Genomic DNA, 24,867 nt, shown 5'->3' on the forward strand with positions numbered 1-24,867 from the left:
CTCGGTGCCCACCTACCACCGACGCACGGATGGGGCGGTCACGGGGATGCCGGCTGCTTTTTAGAGTCAGGCATCTTGGAAGGCACCTGCACCTCCTCTTCCTCGCTGGCTCCTGATGGATCGACCCCCCCGTGGCCGAGCCTGAAAAGCCAGCGAGGAAGCAGCTCACCTCGGATGCCGGAGAAGCCGCCGCAGCGTGAACGGGACGAAATCCCCTCCTGGCGTGAAGGTGCTGGCGTGCTGCTTTCTAGAAAAGCCATCCCAAATAAAAGCAGACATAGAAAACATTAGATTGTCAATGATGCTTTTGAAACAAATTCAAGTTTATCTTTTTTTTTTTTTTTCTCATCCTTTTTTTTTTTTTTTTTTTTTTTTTTTTTTAAATTTTTCTTCGTGAGCGTGTGTGTGAGTGTCGACTTCATACAAACAGACAAGAAGGACGTTGTGAACTTCAAGCTCTGGATCGGCATGTCATCAGTTAGCGTCCGCAGAAGCACCATCGGATACGGAAGAGTTAGCACCAGAGAGTTTGGAGGACCTAACTGATCACATGCGTCATTTGGAAAACCTGGGGATAGGTTGGGAATGGGCGGTGGGGGGGACATGGGACAGTCCATTAGAAACAATACAAGGCAATTCATGAGTTTTCATACAGTACAATACAGTCACTGATCAATTAACCCTTTCAGTACAGTACATGACAAATAACACTTTGCACCCTGTTAACACTAGGAAAGGAGGCTTCGGCCAGAGGGAGGTGGCTGGTAGTTTAACCCTTCTGCCTTTTCATTTCAGGGTCTGCGGATTGCTTCGGCTGCTTTTCAGACATGCCTCCATCCCACCCCAGCTCGGACAGCCTGTCCCCAGCCTTGGCTCCTGGGGGGATGTGCTGGGGGGACCGGGATGCCGCCAGTCCATCCACCCGCAGAGAGCTCTTCACCCAAATTGTCCTGGTTTGGCCAGGGAAATGGAGAACCACCGCCCCTCCGCCCCACCGATGAGAAAACCTCAAATTTGAGTTTCCCCCTGGCCAGTTCTGGTGCCAAAACACGCAGAAAGGGTCAAGAGGTCGAGTCCAGATGGCCCCAAAACCAAACCTACTTCTTCCCTCGAGCGTAGTGAGAACAGGGTCCATTGGAAAAGTGCTAAATTACAGTACATTGGCATTTCCATATGTCAACTATTGAACAGCAAAACAGATTGTTTGAAAACAGAATCAGTATCGTACAGTAAGTTCACACTTAATTCTTCACCGTTTCTACACTTGTAACACATGCATTTTATTTCCATTAGTTTAATGCCAGTAGGACCAACATCCTTCAGAACAATGATCTAACATTAAACAAAACTTCCTAAGAAAAATATTAAGCATCACATAAAGTTTCAGAAAAACCTGTTAATTAGCATCACAAGGTACTCAGATTTACATTTAGGAGTTTTCATGCCATGACTTTAAAACACCTTTTGGTTAATATCCTGGGGAGTAGGGGGAAACAAACCTAAAAACCAATCCAACCCAAGAAAAAAAAAAAAAAAAAAAAAAAGGAACCATTGGGGAAATAATATATCTATACGTCCACACACACACACATGCGCGTACACGCGGATAGGTGCATGGGTGTGTGTGCATTTCGAGACTGCTTCCTGCAATGCACAATTTCACAATTTGTTTTGATAAACTTGACTCATTTCAAGGGCATTTGCATGGGTCCAAAAAGACTTTGAAGGAAATGAACACTAAACTATTGAAGCAAATTAAAAAGTCTCTCTTGGAGAAAAAAAGTCAGTAAAATATCGCCTGTGCATCGTTACAATGCGTTTCCCACGAGCTATCTTAAAACCCAAATAACTAAAAATCCCTACAAGAGCTTTTTTCTGCCTAAAAGGTCCTTCCATAGCGAGAGGTGCTGTGCTAGGCTTTGCATACGTGTGCCGTGCAGGAGAAAATGCTTATTTTTACCTTCCCAAAAGGCAAGATGCCAACTTCAAGGGGCAAAAAGCTACACGCGCAGGGGGGGGAGGGGGGGTGGGAAATAAAAGACCTGTTCCATGTCCCCCATTCTCACGAGCTTAATTTCCAAGGACTCGAGGAAACCGGTGAGCTTGCTGGGGGTGTGTGTGTGTGTGTGTGAATTTTCCAAAGGGTTCGCCTATATCCTCGTGACAGCGAGCGGGATGTAGCCTCTGAGTCACCGAGGTGCTTTCTGAAGAGGCTGTTCCCTTAGCTGCTATCGTTTTGGGGGGCTCAGATATAGCAGCAACATCACTAGGTGCTATTTCTTTAAAGCTAGATTTGCAGGGTTAATTTGGCTGGGGGGAGAAAGAAAAAGAAAGGAAAAATGTGGATTCTATTTACATTTCCATTTTTAAAATCCAACAATAAAGGATATAAGAGCACAATACTTCAGGCTGCTCAAGGTCTGTGTTTTTTAACCACCTTCAGTTCCCACTGAATACCGAAACCCATGAAGGTCTACTGAAGAAGGAAGCCTGAATTGAACCCAAGCAAAGCCAGCCACCAAAACTGGAGTTGGTCAAGAAAAATACTTCATCTGCTGCAACAAGCAAACCCAAGACAACTATTTTTTTTGTGGCTGAAGGTTATTTCCATCATGTCTGCTTGCTAGCAGTGAAGGAGATGACCTAATTCACTTCTTTCCATTCAAACTGATTGTACTGTAATGGCGGGGTTTATCCATCAGGCATCACCGGGGAGAAACTCCCATCAAGGAGTATTGCCAGAGAAGGACTCGAATCAACTATCGACTCGTCAACAAGGATGAACAGGAGTCCCGAGTGCAGGTACCCCATCGTGAAGCAAACATAGCACTCTCACGACCACCGTGATTTATTTGCCACTATGGAAAACCCACGAGGGCTTTTAAAGAAGCAAAACAGCATCAGCTGGTTGAGAGTGGACCGTCTGGGATATCAAAACTCAGATTATTCTGCATCCCAGAGATCATCATCCCCTTTCAAATCCTAGAGATTTATGACTATGTTTACAACAAACTCTACCCTACTGATTCCTTTCTGGTAAGGGAGCTCTGGTCCCTGACCATCTGTACTGAAATACCACAGGAATTTAACAAGTATAGCGATGCACATCTGAGCTGTCTCCCAACACAAGACCTGATCAACTCCTAACACCGCTTCTCAAATTCAACAGCAAACCCCATGGTTATTATGCTCCATCTTCTAAATCATCTGTTAAGTCTTTTTACTTAAAAATACGTTTTGTAGTTTAAGCCCACAATCAATCTCAACAGCACTTTCAGTACAGGCACAGTGATGGCTTTTATTGCAATGGCTTGAGCGCCGTCTTTATTGATACCAGCATCTCAGACTGGTTTTAACTTCTCTGTCCCATGGACTCACCCTGCTAACGCAGACCGGGGTCTCGTACTGAAAACAAGAGAGTCTGCCCTACGCTTCTCACTCCAGGTCTGCTTTGCATCCTGCAGTCTGCTCAATTCCAACTGTAAATTAGACAATCTTGCACCATCCCGATCCCTTTTGAGACTTCTGTATCTTTGGTGTTTTAAAAAGCCATGCGCTTGGGTCTCCAGATGACCTCAAAGTTTACAACAACCACATCTGCCTGGATGTCAGTGATTTAGATGTTCGTTCTGTTGTGTAAAATAAGCTTGGGTGGGTTGAGTTCCCTAATTTATAAAATCGCTAACGGACATGTAATGGAAGTCAGGCACCAGACAGTGGTCACTTACACCACGACATTATCTTCTGATGGCCCCTAAGAAATTAACACTGTGCCTAAGAGGCTAAATAGACCGGGGAAAATAAACAGTTCAAAACTCAGTGCTAACAGTACTTACAAAAGTGCAGTGCTCAATATAGTCAGAAGCAAAGTGGCTACTAGTACTTAAAGTGCTAGTTTCAAAGTCGGTTTGGTTCAGTGTCCAAAACACGGGTAGAACACAGGGGACAGTCAGGGGTGAAATTAAAAACAGACAGCACTGCAACTGCACATGCCACACCAAAAGTGCTTCAAATCACACCATTGCGGAGAGATGCATAATGCTACGGCTCAGCTTGTGAACACATACGAGCAAACGACTGACACCTTTTAGGTTACGATAAAGAACAGCTCCATTAACTCCATCACTACAAACCCATTCAGAAAGCAAGTGGTCACAGCTTACGAAAAAAAGAAAAAAAAAACCAAAAAACCAAAAAAACACCCCAAAACCAAGAGTCTCTCAGAACATTTACGAGTCTTTGCAACTATGATACTCAAAGTCTAGCAAAAGCAACCCTGGAAAGCCTGCCCAGTGTCTGCAACAAGCTTTGCCAATGCTTATCATGCACTTTACAGAGGAGTCGTGCCACAAGCTGCCTCCTTTTACACGCTATCTTACAGTTAGCCTATTTACCTATAATTTGTGGTTTGCTTTTTTTTTTTTAGCTTTCTGACTATGCATTAAGCTGGCTTTTTTTCTCTTAACCACCCTACCAGTCAAAGGACAATTAATGCAAGAACAAGACAATGAAGGCGGTCTAGTAAACACTGATGATCCTAACGTCCCGTCTTCATTTACACAAAGGAAAACGCTCTGGAGAAGGACTTTGTATCAGCATGCTCCTGGAAAGAGGCTGGAAAAGGAGAATTCATCCCAACGGACGTCAGGCACTTCCCCTTTCTCTCTTTAAACACACACTTCCCACCGACTGCCCCATTGCCTACTCCAGCTGCTGACATCTGCTTTTTCGTTCCCTCGTATCGAGCTGCAAGCCCAACTCTACCTTTATACTCGTGCTGGAAAAGCAACGACTCTGCTCACTGGAAACGGGGTGCAGGAAATCTCCCCGCCAAGGTCTTCGCTGGTCCCAGTCCTTGCCCCTGGGCTGGAAGTGGCTCCTTGCAAGCTGGGACCTTCAGGCCCCTCACCTCAGGAGCTCAGCGCTTGCGGAAACGGTGTTTTCTCCCCAAACAAAAATGCCAAATGAAAAAGGGGAAACCAGGCCTTCAATTCTCACTATGTTTCAGTAGACATCCCCCCAAAAAGGTCACTGAATGGCGTAAGTGGCTCTCCAGGCCCCGCATCCATTGCTGTCAGCCCTTCCAAGTGTTGTTTGAGGCAACATCTGGCCGTCCAGCATCTGGTGTGCCTGAGCTGGGTACAAATCTTTTTTTTATGGAGAAAGCTCTTTTTAAAACAAAAGTATCGGCTTGCTGCAGTTGGCAGGGTATGTTGGGTATGCTTCAGGTACAGGTGCAGACATTTTCCTAATCAGAGAGCAAGCTCTAGGGAGATGGTTTTTCAGAAGCAGGTAACACTGATACCCCAGGGGAAAAAAAGAGAGTTACAAACCCAGGTCACTTATTTCCACTACTGCCACAAAGACCTCTGTTTAAACAAGGAAAAATCAAGGGGGAAATGGATGTAGATCCACCTTTGCAGACATATAGCTGTAAAGAAAGGAGCCTGGAAAAGACGTGGGAGCTGGAGAAGGGCGGTGTGAGATTGGCAGCACCCCGCAGCGAGGAGGGCTTGTGATTTCTGCAGGCGTACGGTAGGGAAATGCAACCATCTCAGTCCACAATCCAGGTAAGAAAACTGCTGAAATTATATATCCAGCGAGGTCTGGGGCAAGTGCACCAGCGCGTGTACGCGGCCACGACCCTGCCGCCCAGCGAGGACCGAGTGAAGGTGTGAACTCTTGCAGGACGAAAAGCAAGCGTTGAGCATTACGCTGGGCGAAGAAGCATCTTGCAGGACCGTATTCGAGGCTGACCTTGCAAGACTGGCAAATATCACCATCTCCTATATGCAGGCGTCGGGATAACATTTGGTTCAAGTACCACTGACCTCATCGTTGAGACCAAACCCAAACACGGAAGACTTACCAGTGTGAAAACTCCCATACCAAAATTGCTCATTTTCCAGGCCTTTTTATAACATGTTCTTTCTGGTTTTCCGATTGTAAGGATTTTTGGCAGATGATTTGGAAGTGGATAATAAATCTAATGCTAGGACACTGTGTCAGATTGCACAGTAATTTCCAGCACTGCTCTCACAAGGAAGTTTTCACATCGCGCTGTATTTTTGCTGCTTTAGTTTGTCCCAAGGACACACCATTGGCCACATCTGAGACACCCTGCAAATTTGCCTCCACCTGGACTGGCAGCCCTGATAAATTTTTAAAAAGAAAAGATATTACAGTTTTTCTGGGAGAAAAGGCTGCGTCCTAGCCCGTGACCTCACCTTCAGCCTGAGCTCTGGATTTTAAAGGCATTTGTAAAATCCTACTTCAGCCAGCACGCTAGCTTTTAATCTAAATATTCTTGGCAACTTTTCCAGTCTCCAAAAAACAACTCATTTGAAAGTTTATTAGAAGCAATGTTTTATTTTTGGAGGTGGAGGCTTTTGCTATGTTGAAGCCTGCAGATATCTGTGCACCACAATTAAATGCTGAATTTCAGCGGTGAATAAAGTGATTCCCAGACACAGCCTATTGCTGAGTAAAATGTGATCCCAGATTGCTCGGTATCAGAGGCGTAATGCGAACTGAAGATGCAGGGCCATTTTTAATTCTATGCTAATTATCGCAACAAAAACCAGATCCTGCAGCAGAAGACCGATTCCAGGAAGAAATAATCATCCATCTTTTGTAGTCCTAGCCATGCTGCTCAAGAAGCAGCTTATTTACAAAATGGCAATCTCCAGAAAAAGGCTGTGTTATCGTTGCCTGAAAAAGCTATATATTCAGATACATACTGCTACCGTTCTGGGGGTGGTCTGCCTGGGAAGTTCTGGTTTGAAACTAAATGCTACAAACTTCACGTATGGGAAACTGCATCCTGTTCAACCAATACCAGCTGTAGGGCTAATGCAACCCATCGTACCACAGAAATGACGTTTGGAGATCCCGGCTTTGAAATTCCTGCTTTTGGCTTAGAGAAGGAAAATCATATGACCCTTCAATTAATGTTAAAAGATGCTTTCAGTAAAAGCATCGGTGATGCGTAAACCAAAATGAAATTCCAAATGCAGACTTTCTGCATTCTGTATGGTTGCTTACACGTGACCGAGAAGCACTTTTTCCCCTCCTGCACAAAAATATCCATCGTGCAGGATGACATAAAAACGCCCTTTTTTGTAAACAGGAAAGAAAAAAACGATCTCTAAAGCCATGAACCTGCGGAGTAGTTGTGAAAGGGATGGAAAAAAACCCCAAGTAGCAGGCATGCAATCTGTTTCTGTTCCCTCACGTACCATCGTAGCCTCTGAAGAGGCTCTAACACAAGATTGCACTGCGAGACTATCTCACGGAGACGTGAACCCGCAGTTTGGGTCACAGCCAAGCAAGACACCAAGCGCCTCGGCAGGCTCTCCCGTTGCAGCAGTTTTTCCTTGACCGTCCAGACACAGTCTCCATCAGAGCAAATGCAGCCAGGGGAGCAACGTGTACGTGACAGATTTATTCGCGGGGACCTCGCGACCACAGCTGCTTGCTTCTACCTGAGGATGCCAGCACCACCAACTCGTTCCTGCGGAAAGGGCTCTGCTCGGTGTTCCCCGTCTCTCCTCGCCGGGTATCCACACGTGTTGCTAGACGTTGACGATGCCTGCATCCAGCATTACGAGACGCGTTCCTGGGGGGCAGCAGAAAAACTCCAATACATTGCCCTGCTGTAATGACGGTGCCTGAAGACGGGAACATTGGACCACTGGGACCGCATGTTGAAAGCAAAACATTTTATTACCATCGGTTAAGCTTCATAATGCACACTTATGACTATGATAGAGGTTATATGGAGATCACTTTGCTCGCTACCAACTACAGCTTCTGGGATTAAATGCAGCAGCTGTTGAGCGGTGCATAACAGGACCAGTGGAAAGAAAAAGAGAATAACGTACAGTTGAGACAGCGGGGGCGGGTAGCTTGGCAGAAAACAGTCCCCTAACTTGAAATTCAACCAGAAATCTTTTTTTTTTTTTTTTTTTTTTTTTTTTCCTGCTGTACAAAAAGACACAGCATCCTAGACAACAGCTGGTGACCAAGTACTGCCCTTGAAACACACCCCTCCAGCTCAACGCCCACCTCAGCATCGACCACCTTGCACTGGCGCCGCCGCACCGGCACAGCACGCGAAGATCGGCGGGGACCGCTGTCGCTTTGGGAGGGGGACACGACACCTCTACAGCCAATGGATCGAGCTGAGGTGCAAAGCAGGATGCTGCAAGTAAAGGAGCTCCTTGCTCGTCTAATCGCAACCCCTCCTCACGGTACGCGGGTGTTCATCGGAAGCTCTGAGCCGCCGTGAAGGCAGAAAGGTGGATTACAGCTCATGCATAGCCCGCGATCAGCGTGGTTGGTTAGCTCAGCGACAACGCTCCGCAGACGCTCGCCTGGTGTTGATTCAGATGTGTGATTTTTGGTTTGTTTTCTTTAACTCGCCGTGCAATGTTTTTGACAGTTAACGCCATCCTGAGATGGTTTCTAAAGACCGTAAGTTTCTTCCAGAACAAATTGCACCTTCAATCTGAGATCAAAAATGCGGTTATCCTTCCGAGATGTCAGGGGTCACAAAAAAGCTATTTTGGACCATCTACTAAAGATTCAGTAACAGAGTTTAACAGCACCAGCTTTTTTTAGCCCAAATCAGTTTACCTTCCAGCCAATCTTCTACAGGCGGCTTCAAATTGCATCAAACCCTATCCAGAGGAATGCTCTGTTCTGATCTCCCCTTTCCTGATATTACCCCACTTATTTCACAGTAGTTTCTGCATTCATACCAAATTCAAAGGAGAGGGAGAAAGTGCCTTCACTAGTAAAAGAGGACTCCGGCTATTGCTAGCACAAAAGTACCAATTTTTCTTCTAGAAAACAAACTGCTTGGCTAGAAAGGTGGGAAGCTTTTGGAAGACTGAAAGCCTGGAGGAGGCTGGTGTTTAGGCTGAGGCAAGTGAAAAATGCCCATGGCTTAGCCTCTTGCTTGTTCCCTTTTTCAGAGCCTTGCTGAGAGGAAGAGGTCGGCGTAGGTTTTGAACAACCAGAGAGAGCACCTCTAGGGATTACTGCAACAGCGCATGGGCTATAGTGTGGAGGATAAGCTTCACTTTGTGGAGAGCCCGAGAAGGCGAGGAAGTTAAGAGGATCTTCCAGTTGGTGTTTTCTCCTTCTCGTTCTGTGGCACAGAGGGGCTCAAAAAGGCTGCATCTCTGCAGGAGGGCACTTCAGAGCCTACCTCAGGAGGAGATTTGGAGAGAAACAACAAGGGTGGCAGACCAGTGCACCCCAGAGAGCTGACGTGCTCTCCAAAACAGCCCGCAAAGTCCAAGCCATGGCTGAGTTACCTCTTGGTTCACATCTCAAGAGTTTGCCCTTCTACCTTTCTGCTCCTCTTTGGGGCAGCTTGCAGAAATACTTTGGGAGGGACATCTTCTTCTTGATAGGTTAGCCAGCAAAAGCAACTGCATCTTTGCCAGGTTTGGAGTTGCAGTCCCTTCCTGTTCGTGGACCATGGTGGAAATGGCAAGAAGCCTTCAGAAACCGTGGGCTGCTGTTGAAACCTTGTGAGGCTGTGGGTTGTCTAAAAAGGGATAAGCACGTTTAGGGATGTTATCCCTACTTTAGAGGGTGTCTTCTACAAGCAGAAAAGATGTGAGAAAAGCAACAGATTAAACTACAGTTTGCTGCTGCCGGGAGGAGTAAGTGGGCATCACCTTTGCCCTACCTTCTGGACTGTGGGTTTTCTTGGGGATGCACACCTATCAGCACAAAACACGCACTGCCAAATAAACTGGCAGTTTTAAACTGTTTTACAAAAAAAAGTCTCTGTAGTCTGCCTTCAAGATAACCCGCAGTTAAAAGCTGTCAGCATCTGTGAAGATGTTCATCAGGTGACTCCAGCACCTCCCTCTTCTTTTTTTTTTTTTTTTTTTTTTTTTTTTTTTCAATAAGATAGCTAGAAGGAACTTGTCGCTTGTTAACCCAAGGGGTCACCTCCTGACAGGGCTGAGGGATGACTGTGCCGGAACAAGCACAAAATGCAGTTCCCGAGCGCGGGGACAGAGATGCAGCAATCTTCCATGCAGACTGCATGCTGGCACACGCCGACCCCAGGGCAGAAATGTCCGTATGCGCTCCAGAGCGGCTGCCTTACTTGAGCCCCAGGCACGAGTTAGAAGTCCCACGAGGCAGAAAAGGAAGGCTAAAATAGTTGGGCTCCTGCGGTATCCAGGATAAAGCTGTTTATGCCTTCCCTCTGCAGCCATACTGTGATATGCAATACATGTGCAGGCTCTGATGGTCCCTGGTCTTGGTGGCTCCCTGCATTGTCACCCACTGCAGCGACCGGAGCCACCACAGGACCGTAGGAGAGTAGATGGGAGCCTTGGCAGAGGCACGGCTCCACATCTTCATACCTACTTTGCTGTGGGTATGCTCATCCCACATACTTGACTTTACTAACCCACATCAAACCCTTGGGTCAATTCCCAAACCGATGTGGAAGCGCCTTGCTGTTACGCATGCAGAAAAAAGCGACTCTTATTATTCTGCAACCAATTTAGATGACCCGGGGAGGATGAAATCCTGGCAGCGTTTAGCTCAAGACACGTCCTTCCAGACTGCAGCCTACTTCTACGTTCAAAGAAGCAAAACTAAGGTTACACACAACAAGGGATCCAGGCGCAGCACGGAGCTGTGATGAGCCCCACCGTCCAGGCAGCGGCTGCAGAAGCAGAGGAGAGCTGCAGAACAGGATGCCTGTGGTCCCTGGAACGGTTAAGGCCAAAGCATACCAAAACAGACACAGAGGAAAACGACTGCCTGGGAAAAATATAACCAGCTGCGCATCTTTTTGGCCTATATCGGTTGCAGCCGTTAGCAAATGCACCGGGAGGGAGGGAACTGAGGCACATCTGGGCTTTGCACAACATTTCCAGGGAGGTTCATAAGGGCTTAAAAAAAGGTGGTGAACTTCTGAGGAAAAGCCTGATTTAGGGCTCTCAGGCCAGGTCACCCCCAAGACATGAACTGGACTGATAGACACTCTTAGTGGTCAAACAGGGAAAAGGAACAGCACAACCAGGGCTAGGCCTTGAGAGCAAAGCAAGAGGAAAATGTCCCTATACATTGAGCCATATAAACATCTACAGGGGTTGCTATCCATGCTGGTTTTGTGTCCTTGATGATTTGCAAGCAGACGGAGCAAGAAATAAGATGCCAGTTTAAAGGATACACTCTGAGATAAGAGGCACGAGGTTTGGTTCGCTTTGTGAAACACAGTGCCTATTCTCAGCTTTCTAAGTGTTTGAGCCAAAAAACAATTTCCTTAATTTTTCCAGGATTATCAAAAATGCCTAAATTGAAAAACTTCACCACTAACTACAGTGATGTGCACACCATCTTCGGGAAGGGTCTGACAATGCCTTTTATATCTCAGAGAGAAAGGAAAGTGATCACATCAACAGGAGACACAATACAGCTTTAATGGACTTGAAAGTAAAATGATTTTGATGATTAGGGATGGAATGGGAGATGGACATGTTAAACTGACACCAGCTGACAAAATCCCCTTGCCAGAGAGCTTTTACCAGCTAGAAACACATGAACAGTTTAGTCAAACAAACTCCTGGGGCTGGCCCTCGGGTTTAGTTCTTCCCCTGGTATTTACCATTGTGAATTTGCAAAAGCATCGGAGCTCAGAGAAACACAGCAGTCTGCCCCAAAATCCCTCCCGGATTGAAGGACTAACTACTAGACACTGGCACACTAGTATAACCCTGAACCTGCCATGAAAGGCATTAAGTGAGTTATAGGCTCTAGGATAAATACTACCGCAAAGAACTGAATCAAAGCCTTGCCCTCTGTTCTTGGCTGTCAACGGCCTCTGCTCATCCCTGCTGCGATGCCTAGCTGGGAAAAACTCTTTTAAAAGTGGCACCAGTACAATGCTATAGTTTTCAAACTCTTTTCAGAGTTTATCAGTGTCTCGGCAAAGAGACTGTCCTCGGAGGCAGCTCAGTACCTCTGCAAATATCTGTTCTGACCAGCGCTATAAAGATCTTGGGAGTGTTCAAAAACCTGGAAGAAAAGAAAAAGCAGCTATTGTGAATGCATCCCAAACAGAAATACATCTGTTGACTGCACACTGAGTTTCATTTAATGTAGAGTATTGCTCTGTCACCTCTCCTCTGCCTGAACCAACGTGCTGTCTCCAGCCTTGGATCCCCGCTGCGAGCTTCCCGGAGGAGAAACAGCCTTTCTACATCAGGTAGTTCCCAACCGTGCAGCAGCACAGCAAACTCCTCCCCGCTATGCTCAAAGCAAAAAATGACAATTTGCAAAGCAGCAACGGTCAGAGGGCAACTTCCAGAGACCAACCGGGTCCTGTTCCACGCCAGTTGCCGAGGGAAGCGGTGGGAGCGATCAAAACGCCGGACTTTTTCCCTCGTGAGCCCTCTGGTTTGCTCCCGTGCTGCGAAGCCGTCAGGGCCTGCTGCTGCCAGCACACACCATGCTTCAGCTCACCCTTTACAGTGTTAACACAGAACAGCAGGGATAATTAATTTATGTTAAAAACACCAGGACTGGCACATTCAGCCTTTCCCCGAGGAAGAGGAGGGAAGAAAGAGCAACTGCTGCTTGACAGATGTTAGTCATATGCTTAAATGCACTTCTGGAAGGCGCTCAGATATACGTTTTGAGTGATTATAGAGCAGAGTGAGAACCTGTATGGAACAGGAGGAACTTCTCTCCAGTTCCACCTATACAACACTGTCAGATCTCCTTGCAATAAAAATGTTACTAAGGAAAAAACAATTAACTTTCAGTGTGGCCAAAGCTTCTGGGAGCTGGGAAAAAACCCAAACCCCAGGGTTCTTTAGGCAGTTATCTGGCACGGCTGGGTGGGCACTGCTTCCAGCGCAGCCGGGAAGGAGATGGCGACACAACCACGTTAAGACAAGGTAGCTAAAAGGGTTTCTGAGCAGCACAACGTGTAGCTCCCCAGCCAGGATATCAATAAAGGGGCTTAAAATTTCTCTGGAGGAAGGAGCAACATCCCCGTGGAAGACAGAACCAGCTGGGACTGGATGCCAACATGGAGTGTTTTGCTCACCTGGGGATTCTTTTTTTCCAGGTCCCAATAATGATACTCTGACTCTGTTCAGAAAGGAATGAGCTCTTTCTCTATCGAGTGTTTTACTGCTGGAAAGATCAAGGAAAACTGAACAGCAATGGCAAACTAACGCTGCAGAAAACCGGAAAGCCCACAGATGTTGGAGGAGGGGAAGATGGAGCACGAGCACGAATGACGATGGTAGAATGGAAATGGGAGCAGCAGAATGAGCAGAGAGGAGGGCCAATTCAGACAAAAACTGAGTTAAAGCTAGCAAAGTTGATATAAATATTTCGGTGACTATTCACATTAATGCATGATGAAAACACACTTTTCTGTAACAATCCATGCAGATTTGGGAACACAAGGGAAAGCCTACATTCTGAAACACATTGGCACTAGATGCATTCTTTACATTTGTGTTCTTGCTAGTGCTAGTTACTGCTTCTATCATGAAGATGAGGAGACTGTGATAGTATTTAGGAGGATATTTAATATTTAGGAGAATGCCTGCTGATGGGCTATTCTTCCTATGTCCGATTCAGAAATAAGCAGAGTCATGAATGATAGATGATGTTCTGCGACCCCACCACGTACAGAAAAGATTTCTATCACAAAGCTTTGTGAAAAATGTGTGCTCTGGTATTTTAATAGTCTGGATTTTCTGAAACTGTTAAAGAAGGGCAAGAACTACAGTACAGACAGAGAATGAGAAATTACTGCCCTGGTAGTAGCTCTACCAAAGAGGACCTGGGAGGACGCAGTTACAAACTGGTCTGGAGGCAGCACGTATGCTATTGTGAAAAAACAGCGTATGGAGTATACAAAACCTTGTATTGTTTACAATCCTTCCACTTGAAGCTGGCAAGATCACAGCAAAAATACCTCTCCCAATTTTGGTTTCTGTAATTCTGGATTCAAGAAAAAGACAGACTCATCAGAAAACAGCAAGAACATGACAAGGGCTAAAAATCTCCCTTGGTGGAAGGCTTTGTATTTGTTTAAAAAAGGATGCAGAAGAGACCTGACAACAGTCTTTAATTATGTAAAAGGGCTGCAGCAAGGAAAAGAACAAACTGTTTCCATAGCTCTTCTCAAGAGCATGGCCTGTAAGGCAAAAAGCAATAGAATTAGATGGAAGCAAGGGACACACAGGCTAGACAGCAGGAAAAGTAGCTGAGAGTAAGCAGGGTGAACCCCTGACACAGCTTGGGGAGGGAGGCTGGGAATATCCATCACTGGAGATTTGAAAGAACAGATTTTTTTCCAGGCTGTTCAACTTGGGAAAACTATAGATGCTTTTTTGCTGTGTGGACCTTGAAGCGTACCATTAGAGGCACCCCCATACTTGCAAATTTAAGTTTAGAGTCCAGTAGGTTAATGCTCTGTAATTTTCTGCAGGCACCAACCTGGCTGAAAACCAGTGTGAGGAACGGGTTGGGTCCCACCTCTGAACGGGGGACCGACCACACCTGGTGTTCTCCAGAGGTCCCTGCCAGCCCTACTGCAAAACATCTTATACAACATCCTCTCATCCTCCTTGCCCTTAGACTACTTTGGTCTTTCCTCCTTCGTGGAAGGGAAGTTGGAGGTGGGGGAGTTCTTGCAAGGCCTGTGAGACTCCATTCAGGATTGAAAACCCAAATCGGTTGAACAACCTGGTGTTACTGAACAGTATGCTGGTAGAGATTCATACGAAACAGCAGAGAAAAAAAGTTGGAAAAACAAGCAATCAAAGGTCAGGAAGTGCCAGAACTAAGGATTATCTGAGTAACCTTAATTCCAACTGCTTTGGACATATGCATAGAGAGCTTAATTACACAGTCTCTTACAACTTCCCCTCTTCCTCTTTTCCTATACCTTCCCAACACTGCATATGTATGTACTCAGTACATTCCACAGCAAATTTCTTCCTGTTTTGCTTTCAGAGATCATCAGTATTTATAAGTATCAGATCATCACAAAAACTCTAACGCCAAATGAACTCGTCCTTATCACACCCCTTTGAGGTAGGGAGGTATCATTCACCCCATTTTATCGGTGGGGAACATAGGCACAGGCAAAATAAAGCCAAAGTAATCCAGCCTCCATTATCAGGAGGCCCAGCTTGAGATCCTGACAGCTTTCCAGGGTCCTCACAATTATTATGGCACTTCACTCGTTCAAAGCCCAGCTTTCAGCAGCTGTTAACACAAACCGCTCCGTCCATCAGACCTCAGAGCACCAGCGCCGGCACCCAGGCAAACAAAGGCGATCAAAGTGGTGATCGTCTGCAAAGAGTCTTGTTAAAAATTACATGAACTCCTTGGCAAAGACGGGCACGGAGTTCGCTTTTTGAAAGCCGCTTTCTTTCCCTCTGATCCCCCCCCCTAGCCCTCACCAACACCTTTCTTCTGCAATGGAAAACAGCAGCTGCCCCATCGATAACACAACCCTTCGTCACGCAGCCCCAGCTACTCCCTGGAGCGGGAGGCAGTCGGAGCAGCGTGCGGAGCAAGGCTCCGGCAAAAAGCACATGCGAGCATCCATAAATTGGGGTGGCACAAGCAAACCTTACAGGCCCCCAACACTTGCACGCTCCCCTAAACTTCTGCCGGTATTCCTGGGCAAGCCTCCAAGCACAGTAAGAGCCAAGCCACCCGAGTCTTAAAAAGCAAGTTGTAAAAGCGATAAACTGGACCTGCTTGGCCCCCGATGGGTTTATCAGCAAGACTCGGTGCTTGCAGAGCGTGTTAATGCTGGACAGATGTGCCTCACAGAAAAAGAAGACCCAGCCAAAGAGACCCAGCCTGGTCCCCGAGAGGAACGTCAGGATCCAGGCTCTCTGTCTCCTTCCCTGGCTCTGCGGGACTCCAGGGCTGGCGGTGCCACCCATTCCTCCTACCGCAGATGAACCCACCGTCATGCTCTGCGACTCCCCGGAGCACGAATCTCGTCCTCGCTTCCCGCCGCCTCCTCCTGCCTTTTCGTTCCTCTGCCTCGGTGGGAAGCGCTTATCTCTGCGCTTACTCCCCCTCTCCCTCCTCATCGTGCCAACAACATGTGCTCGGAACAACGACCAGATGGGAATACTTCTAAGAGCCTGAGGTTAACCCATGTCTTTTATCCCACATACTCTCTGCTGTTTTGAAATGCAGATTCTATTGCACGCGATTTGTAGTGTAAAGATTTAACGTTAATAGCATATAGTATGTTGATATTGCTTCTAAAATCTATCTCCCTGCTCGTATTGCACGTTGAACATCTCTGATACGGAGAACAGAAAAGACGACAGCTAACATTTTAACGTCTCAAAAGGGAGGGACCTATTGGAAACAGGAAAAAAATACTATTTTTAATATGTATATGCATATATAGATATTTAATATTCCTCTCTGCCTTCTTTTCATGTTAATTTGTGCATCACACATAAATTCACAAATGTTATATCAGCACTGCGCTTAGTGGGGCTGGGCAGAGAGCCTTAGCTTTAGCTGTCTTCCAGCAACCGACAGGAAGGGAGATCTTTTCCTCCCATTAATCTCTGCATGGCAAATGATCAAGATGAAGAAACAGCTAGGCGTAAAATTCTGCCTGCAGGTTGGATTTCCCCCTCCCCAGCAGTTAAGAAATCCATCTGACCGGTTGCGTCTCCAACCAACAACTCCAAGGCAAGAGCCAGTAAATAGTTGGGTCTGAAACACCTAAAAAGACAAAATAAGTCTTTTTTTTAATTTATGGTGGCTACTCTGTGCAGAGCTAGCAATTTCCATGTGCCACTCCAAGCGTTCCGAAGTAGCCTATCCATTAGGAAGATGAATTAGCGAGCTGTTAACGATGCTTTTATCGGGGTGGCAGCCAGGCACCTCGAGTCTAGGCCCGTACCTCCGGATACAGTACAAACACAAAACACATCCAGCAAGCCTGAAGAGGCCAGAAGGTACATCCAGCATACACCTTTCTAGAACTTAATGTATATAAGAGAGCCCTGAGGCTCCGGGTTCACGTTTTGCATGATGCCTCGGCATGTGGAAAGAACAACCTAATTACATCCATCACAGAAATGCCAAAACTACGTCCACCTTCTAAAGCCTTAATTTGTGCTTTGACATTTCTGGAAAACCAATTTTTAATCCATGTCATCTACTAGGAGTTCCCGATATTTTATTTTGCCTCGATGCTTTAAAATACTGTTGCAGGTGGGGAACTGAACACGGGCGTGACAAAATATTAGGAAGAAAAATCAGTGTCAGCCCATTCTGCAGCTTTTGGAGAAACAGCAGCAAAAGATCTAGCTTTAGCTTTCTTCAAAATGCCCAAGTCCAGAAGCACCTTGTCCCCTGGCCGGGGTTTTTTTCTTGTGGTCATGACAGAATTTTTAGGCAAGACTGGATCACCCCAAAACAGACATGATTTTGCAGCACCGACAGGCAAAGCGGTAACGAACTGCAAGCGTGTAGGACACAGAGGGCAACGGAGACCCTTCACACGAACCACGGGCTTCACTTCCACAGAGGAGAAAAAAGCCCAACAGGTGAATCTTTTTTCTCCGCATGCTCAAATTTGCTTGTTTTTGCATCTACACAATGAAAATTTAATGACTCCAGATGAAAGTGAAAGGACGGAGAGGTCAGCAGAAGACATCACCACACTAGCATTAATAATGTAAGGATGATATAGCCTATGCCCAACGGAGAACATGCCCTACAGCCGGGAAACAACTTGTGTGTTCGGCATCATCCGCAGGTAGGAGGATGGCTTAAACCCGCTGTCACCTCGAGCCACCGCCAGCACGCCCGTCCGAGGGGACAGGGTCCGTGGTCCCAGCCTGCCGGGTGTCTATAGGGACGTATCACGCTCTCCCAGGAAATCTTGGATACACTGGACAAGCTTTGCTCCCCGATGCCAGCGTTCACACCGGCGGGATCAACGCTGGAGGGACAATTTGTTTTGGCAAAGGCTGTGGAGTTTGCTTGGGTTTATGCAAGTAGCTTATGGTATGTCAAGTGTAGCCTTTAATTCCACTATTACTTGGATAAACTATTTCGAATACAACCTTTGCTTGAAAGGAATGGAGGGGCAGGAGGGGAAAGGTGAATTTTAGACATCACAACACGTTAAGCAAGTAAAAACAAAGGGCATTTTGATTTTGGAGGAAGCAGCATAGAAAATTAAACAGAAGGTATACTTTAAGAATTATTTTATAAATTGTGTATATATACTGTATGTACAGCAAAAGTACGAATGCCATGGAACTAAAACTGCTTATTAATTCATTTTCAACCTGGTGCAAAATCAGCCCAATAAAAATACACAGTAATAAACCTTTTTTCTGCTATAAAAATTACTACGCTTGGATAAAAGGGCTGCAAGTCAAGCAAGCAGTAGGCTTCCTATCCACTACCAACTCCCTTCCTTGTCAGTTTAGGTCACTTCAATAGGCCATAGGGAAAAAAATGATGCAAGCATTAAACTACAAAATCTTTAGCAGAAAAAAAAGTGTGCTGACATTGATTTGGGTAATCGCTTGCTTTTTTTTTTTTTTTTTTTTGTATAAAGGATGGGGTTTTAATACTCCTACTTGGGATTTTATGGACATGGTAATACATGTTTGTAAGAGCCAGGGGTCTGTAAGATGGCACTGAAACACGATGTGGCCAGCAGTACCTGCAGCTGCCTCTTCTTTACAGCTCTCACCTCACCTCAACGACACCTCTAAGGAAGAGTTTTGCCTTCTTGTGACTATGTTTTCCCTTGCAGCCTTGCTGAAAACCTAAGAGATGAGAGCGCTTAAAAGCAGAAATCTTACAAGGACCGCGACAAACAGCACGCAACCAGCTCTCGGTGAAATAACGCGTTTATCCAGACCAGTAGTAGGAGAAAACTGACCCCTCTTTAGACTGCGTACTTCAGATAAATAAGATTATTTTGCTACAAGCTACTACAGGCTACAATATACTCACATAAATATATTAATGCTTATATGTGAATATGAATTTGTATATATCGGATACAGATAAGAAACACGACGACGAGTCGATTACCAATAATTGCTGCAGCTTCTTGCTGGGTAAAGTCCGTCACCCAGACTTGACGCGACGATCCCGCGGCAGCGGGTCTTGCCATCCCCCCCCGGACTGCCCGGCGAGTCACCCTCACCACACCAGTGCAAAACGCTTTCCGACCCTTCGTTAGCACGCCCCTGCCTCCGTACTTCGTGGAGAAGGCCGGCTCGATGGGCTGGACTCCAAACAAACCCCCCGGCTCCAAGGCAAGGGAAGCCCCAACGGCCCCTTCCATCTGGGATAAGCTTTTTAGGGACCACCCCGGCTTCTGCGCCAGCAGCGGGGAAAGCCAAGTACGAGGGAGCTGCTGGACTCGGCTTTGTCCAGAGGACATGTGAAAAGCTTGTGTTTTAGCATCGGCAGTGACGCTGGGGGCCCGATTTGCAGAAGGGACAAGGAGCCGCGGCGACGGCGGAGCTGAGGGTGCTCAGCGGCTCTGCAAATCACAACTCAAAAAAAACAAACCAAAACAAACAAAAAAAAAACCAAAACAAAACAAAAAAATCATCCCACTCTTGGTGGTTTGAGAGGATCCTCGATATAGCGCCTGTCCTCCTCTAACATACGAGCGGAGCTGGACCAAGCAAGTACGACAGGTCTCTAACAGACACGTGCATGCGGGAGACGACTTCTTTCAGCATTAGACTACGTTACTGAAGCATCCCCTTACCAGAGCGGGAGCAGAAATGTGCTCCTAGTATTATTTACACAATATAAAGTGCATTACAATTCAATTATTGAACTGACAGACTTTCTGCCGGGACCGTACAATTTCGAAACAGAGGTGAGGGCTTGAATAGGAAATTCTCTCATGAGAAAAAGAGGTTCAGACTGGTGCTCTTCACCCTGTCCTCCTAAGGATTGTTTTTGGCCGTTCTTTCTAGTGCAAATAAGCTTGTGTTTTCTCAAGTTTAAGGGACGTGGCAGTTTCAGGGCATCAGGAACAAACCTTTAAAACGCATTAGGGATTCGGCATTCCCGAGCATCTTGATGGGCCCTTCTGCGTGCGAGCAGCCCGCCTTATCGCCGCTCGCAGAAGCTGAAGACGCGCTGCCAAAAATAACAAGGAACCCGTTTCCGAATCTCACCGTTAAACGTCTTGCATTGCTACATTTCCAGTGAGTCTGTATTACCCTCCAACGACAACATCTGCAAACGGCGGCGCTTTCCATTGCGGTGGAAACCCGCGGCTACTGGTTTACCCATGGGTGATTGGCTACGGACATGGAGATCCCCATCCAGTTTTGGATACTAAGGTGCATCCCGCGCCGGGGGAGTAAATGCATTAGTGGATCCTACGGGATACCTGCGTGCCAGAACCGAGCCCGACCCAGTAGGCAGCAGACGCTGAATTCCTAGGTGATATTTACAATAAACAAATGCCATTGGAAGGCCAATTCATTAACAAAAGATAAAGGGTTCTTTTTTAAAAAAAATGGGCAGCAATAAGGAAAGCCATTTCGCATCTTTTTTTCTTTTAAAACGGTGAAGAAACTATCCCTTTCCAATCGCTTTGCCCATTGCAAATATTTTCCTCACCAACACTACAGGAACACAGGGAAGGCATGATCACTTACAACACACGTGGTCACTCGGGCTAATTCCAACACAGGAGCTTTTACGATACCTTAGGCAAAGGTAGGCTGGGACAGGGAGATGTCAAACTGGTCGGGGAGGAATGCCACGAAGAAACAGGAAGGACAGCGTAAAAAGTTTGTACATTCATAGCTCCAGTTTGTTGGAATATAAATTAATTTTTTACTCCAGGCACTGTGATGGGCAGCAGCAGTCAGTGATACGCTAACGTACGCATCAAGGACTCATTCATTAAATTCTGGTTTCACACCAATAATAGGATGTACAGTTATTTTTATGGTGGTTTTGTGTTGGTTATTTTTTTTTTTTTTTTAATTGACCTGTTAAAACCATTGGGACCACAGCCCTAAGAGCGACGATGAACCAGTACCCCGTTTAACCTCCAGCTGATTCATCATGGTCCGCTAACTGTTTGAGTGGTGGAGCGAGAACATCTCTCCGAGAGTTGAAAAAGTACCTGAAAGAGCGATTTAAGCAGAAACGGATGGGAGTTTTTGACACTAAGCCAAAGGCTTGGTTGCTGTAACTGCTATGTGTGGTTTTACCTAAAAGGGGAATCACCTAAAACAGTGAAATTAACTTTCTTACTTCTTGTCACAACCGTAACATTTTCCTAAAGGTTCTTTGGTGACTTTGGTGCAAGCTTTTATTTTTTTTTCTTTTTTTTTTTTTTTTTAACTTAAAACAGATCGCGTAGTTTTAGTACCCAAACTAAAGTCCAGATTATCCTCTTGGTTCCCACCCCTGCCTCCCCAACTTTTCTCGTTATGGTTAATGACGTTAACAGGTAATAGCATTTGATTGAGCGTGGCCGTTCAGCGTGCAGGTGGGTCCAGGCTAAGAGCAATAAATGGTCTGGTTGGAAATAAATATGTTCCTCAACAGATTAAAAAAAAAAATAAACATGTAACAGTTGCACAGCAAAATATAGCTGGTCCACGTGCACACTAGGCCACTCTGTAAAAAAAAAAAATTATTCAAATGATTATAAATATCTGATTAGACACAGTAATGCCTGCTTCAAAAAAATCTTAAAGGTGGACAACATGTTACTGGAAGTACCTGGAGCTCAATCAAACTCCCGCAGGTTTCAGAGGGGAAGGAGCTGGTCGCCCAAAGGTTAGAAAAGCCCCTTATGTTATAAGTACTCATGTTTTAAGAAACGACAAATAATTTTCAAAATCTTTCGCCAACCTCCTAAGCAGGCAATTGTACAAATTTTCCCTCCTGGCAGAGACTTTATATTGCAAGATGTAAAATTTACGTTACAGAGACTTTAGCGGGATGACACTGAAACCTGGTGGTGGGGGTTCAGGAGTTGAATTGCTTGATGAGAGCCCCAGCTCTGGGCGGGTGGGAAAGGGGTGATGGCAGGGCACGGATAATATCTCCTGACAACACCTGTAAAATGAACACGACAGAAAACCCGACGCGGCGTTAACCACAGCTTCTGAAACGCGCTACGGGTATGTATGAGAGAGATGCCTTTTTATACAAATCTAATGGTGCACCAAACCCCCCAAAGGGCTTTCTTTCAGCGGGAGGAGAAAAACGCCCGGGTGTTTTCCTCGCATGGGTAACATCACGACCGCATTAAGCTCACGTTTGGGAGAGAAGCCAGGAGCCTCGGTCGCGGCAGTCCCTCCACCTCCAAATACCCGCTCCACAGCTGCCTGCTGGAACCCATAACACCCCTAATACAAAAATACCTTTTGAAATTTTGGACAAATGCATTAAAAATAAAAACAATCACCAGCCTCGCGTGGGCAGAACACATAGATGAGGAGTGGGTTATTATTCATTGCCATTAACTCAGAGGGTTTAGCACTTGAGTAGAGCTTCGCTATCCCAGGATACTCAGGTTATTTGGTCAGCGCAAAACTACGAAATGAATAACAGAACTTCCACTCTTCACCAGCACATTATAAAAGTCTGACCAGCCATCGAGGTTTTAACCACACAGGATATCACTTCAAACTCAGTAACCAGCAGATGCCAATTTTAAAACCTCTACCTCTGCTCATACACATACCAGCAATTCACATGAAGTTGATTTTTGTTGTAAATGCCCTACGGCTATGCTGCTCGGCGTTTTGACCGAGTACGGGCAGAATTCGGTCCCGGAAAACCCATCATAAGCAGAAACCGATACATTTCAGCATAAGGTTTGGGTTTGTTTTTTTTTTTTTTTTGTAACACGTTGAAGTGCAACACAAGCCTTATCTAGACTATTTAAAGGTCAGAGTGCTGGATTTTTTTTTGTGCTGATACACGTACTTCCATAGTCTTCAACACTCGAAGCAGCTGACTCATACAGACTCAGAAGGTTGGAACTTTCATAAGACATACAGAGAGGTTTTGGGCATAATTTAACGTGATAACCAGACTCGTATAACATTATGGACTGGAGTTAGCAAGAACTACCAGAAAAGGACTTTACAAAAAAATGGGGCAACTTGAAATTACTATAGGTCAGTCCCTCTCACCAATTTCTGCTTGTTCTGTTTTGTTTATTTTGCCAGACGGCCAGTCCAATGCACTCTATTCGAGACCCTCTTGCTCTTCACCACTGTCCCCTCTGGCATCCATTCTTTTTTCTTTATGGCTGTTGTAAATTCTCCTCATCTCTTCTTCGTACTTGACAAAATTTTCCCCAAACCGTGTCCATGCTTTGTATGGAACTGTGATGGTGTTACGGTAGGGCGGCCTCACCTCACTTACCTTCAGGAAAATGCCGTACCTGTTGGATCCCACGTCGAAGTAGAAGCGCTTGTTGTCCACTCGGAAGGAGGTGCCCTCGGGGAGCTCCAGGGGCTCGTCGCCTCCCCCCCGGCGATCCTCTATGTCCCCCTCGCCGTATTCTTCGATCAGCTGGACCAAAGCATCCCTGAACTCAATCATCCCTTGCGCTGGAAGGACGATCGTCTGCTCCTGTCCCAAGCTGTGGCCAAAATAACCCATCATGCCAGGTCCCCTACTCATGGTCTGTCTAATCCGCAAGAAGCGCCCTCGCTGGTTCTCCTTCAGGTCTAGGTAATACTTTCTGTTGTCCCTCTCGATGTACTCCGTTTTGAGGACGCTGTGAGGGTGCTCTTCAGAGCCGACGGATGCCGGAGGCGAAGGCGGCGGGTGCTGCTGTCGCCTCCGGGGATGCTGCTCCTTGCCATTGCTGTGCTCGTGCCGGTGACCGTGGCCGCCTTTCAGGCCCAGGTGGGCATAGTGCTCGATGAAGTCCCCCAGGCAGTCCTTCAGCTCGGCGGCCACGGACAAGGAGAGGGTCAGCTTGCTTTTCCTGATATTATCCTGCCTGCCTCTTCCTATCCAGACCTCGGCGATCTTCAGGAAGCGGCCCCGGGAGCTCTGTTTCACATCCAGATAAAATCGCTTCTTCTGGATGTCCACCCTCTTGGAGGCCAGCTCCTGGATCTCCATGCAGCCCCCCTGGGAGGAGGCCGGGTAATGGTACTGCTGCTGGGACTGGGAATAAATGCTCCTCTGCAGGCCAGAGCCTCCCAGGTTCCTTCCTCCTCCGCCTCCTCCTCCTCCTCCTCCTCCTCCTCTCCCTCTTTCCATCTTTACCAATCAGCTGGAAATAATATATAACAGAGACACAGATGACAACATCAGCACCAGGGGCCTGCTCGCCTTCTCGGCAGCGTCTCTGTGCAGCGCTGCTCTCCCTACAAAGACGCCTGCATCCCTCTCCGCTGCCACGGCACGCAGCATCGCAGCAAAAGGATCCCAGGCACTCTTCCCCTCCCCTGCTCCGGCTCCCGCCGGCCGGCCGACGTCCTCCCAGACAAGGAAGCAGCACGCCGGCCCTGGTACCCTCCCTCGCTGTCCGTTCCCCCGCTTCCGCCGCCCCGGCAGCCCTCCCTGCCCTGCAGACCTCCCCGTGCCCCCCTTGGACCAAGCATGGCCCCCCAGCCCCATCCCTCTGGCACTGCAGACCCCTCCAGCTGCCCCAGTGTCCGCTCCCCTGCAGCAGGGAGCCCCGGGGGGGTGACCCCGCTGTGTATGGGGGGGGGGAACATCAAACCCCCCCCCCCCCCCCCCCCCCGGGATCCTGTTCCCCACTGCAGGGTCCTCCTCCATGCTGCTGTGTTCCCCCTCCATCACCCGCCTCTGCCCTTT

General features: G+C 46.8%; 1 protein-coding gene across 2 annotated transcripts; it reads right to left on the bottom strand.

Annotated features, from left to right (window-relative positions):
• Positions 1-348: 348 nt before the first annotated feature.
• On the bottom strand, positions 349-24,306 carry PURG (purine rich element binding protein G). Of its 2 annotated transcripts, XM_032992610.2 has the most exons (2): positions 23,455-24,306; positions 349-9,559 (listed from the first exon to the last, which is right to left on the bottom strand). In XM_032992610.2, the coding sequence occupies exons 1-2, from the start codon at positions 24,304-24,306 to the stop codon at positions 9,332-9,334; spliced, it is 1,080 nt and encodes a 359-aa protein (XP_032848501.2). In that variant the 3' UTR covers positions 349-9,331. The 2 variants fall into 2 exon arrangements, with proteins under 2 accessions (XP_032848501.2, XP_009970714.2); XM_009972412.3 differs by lacking the exon at positions 349-9,559 and having other exon boundaries at positions 20,567-24,306.
• Positions 24,307-24,867: the final 561 nt, after the last annotated feature.

This window comes from Tyto alba, unplaced genomic scaffold, assembly GCF_018691265.1.
Source record: "Tyto alba isolate M040663 unplaced genomic scaffold, T.alba_DEE_v4.0 Super-Scaffold_23, whole genome shotgun sequence".
NCBI lineage: Eukaryota > Metazoa > Chordata > Aves > Strigiformes > Tytonidae > Tyto > Tyto alba.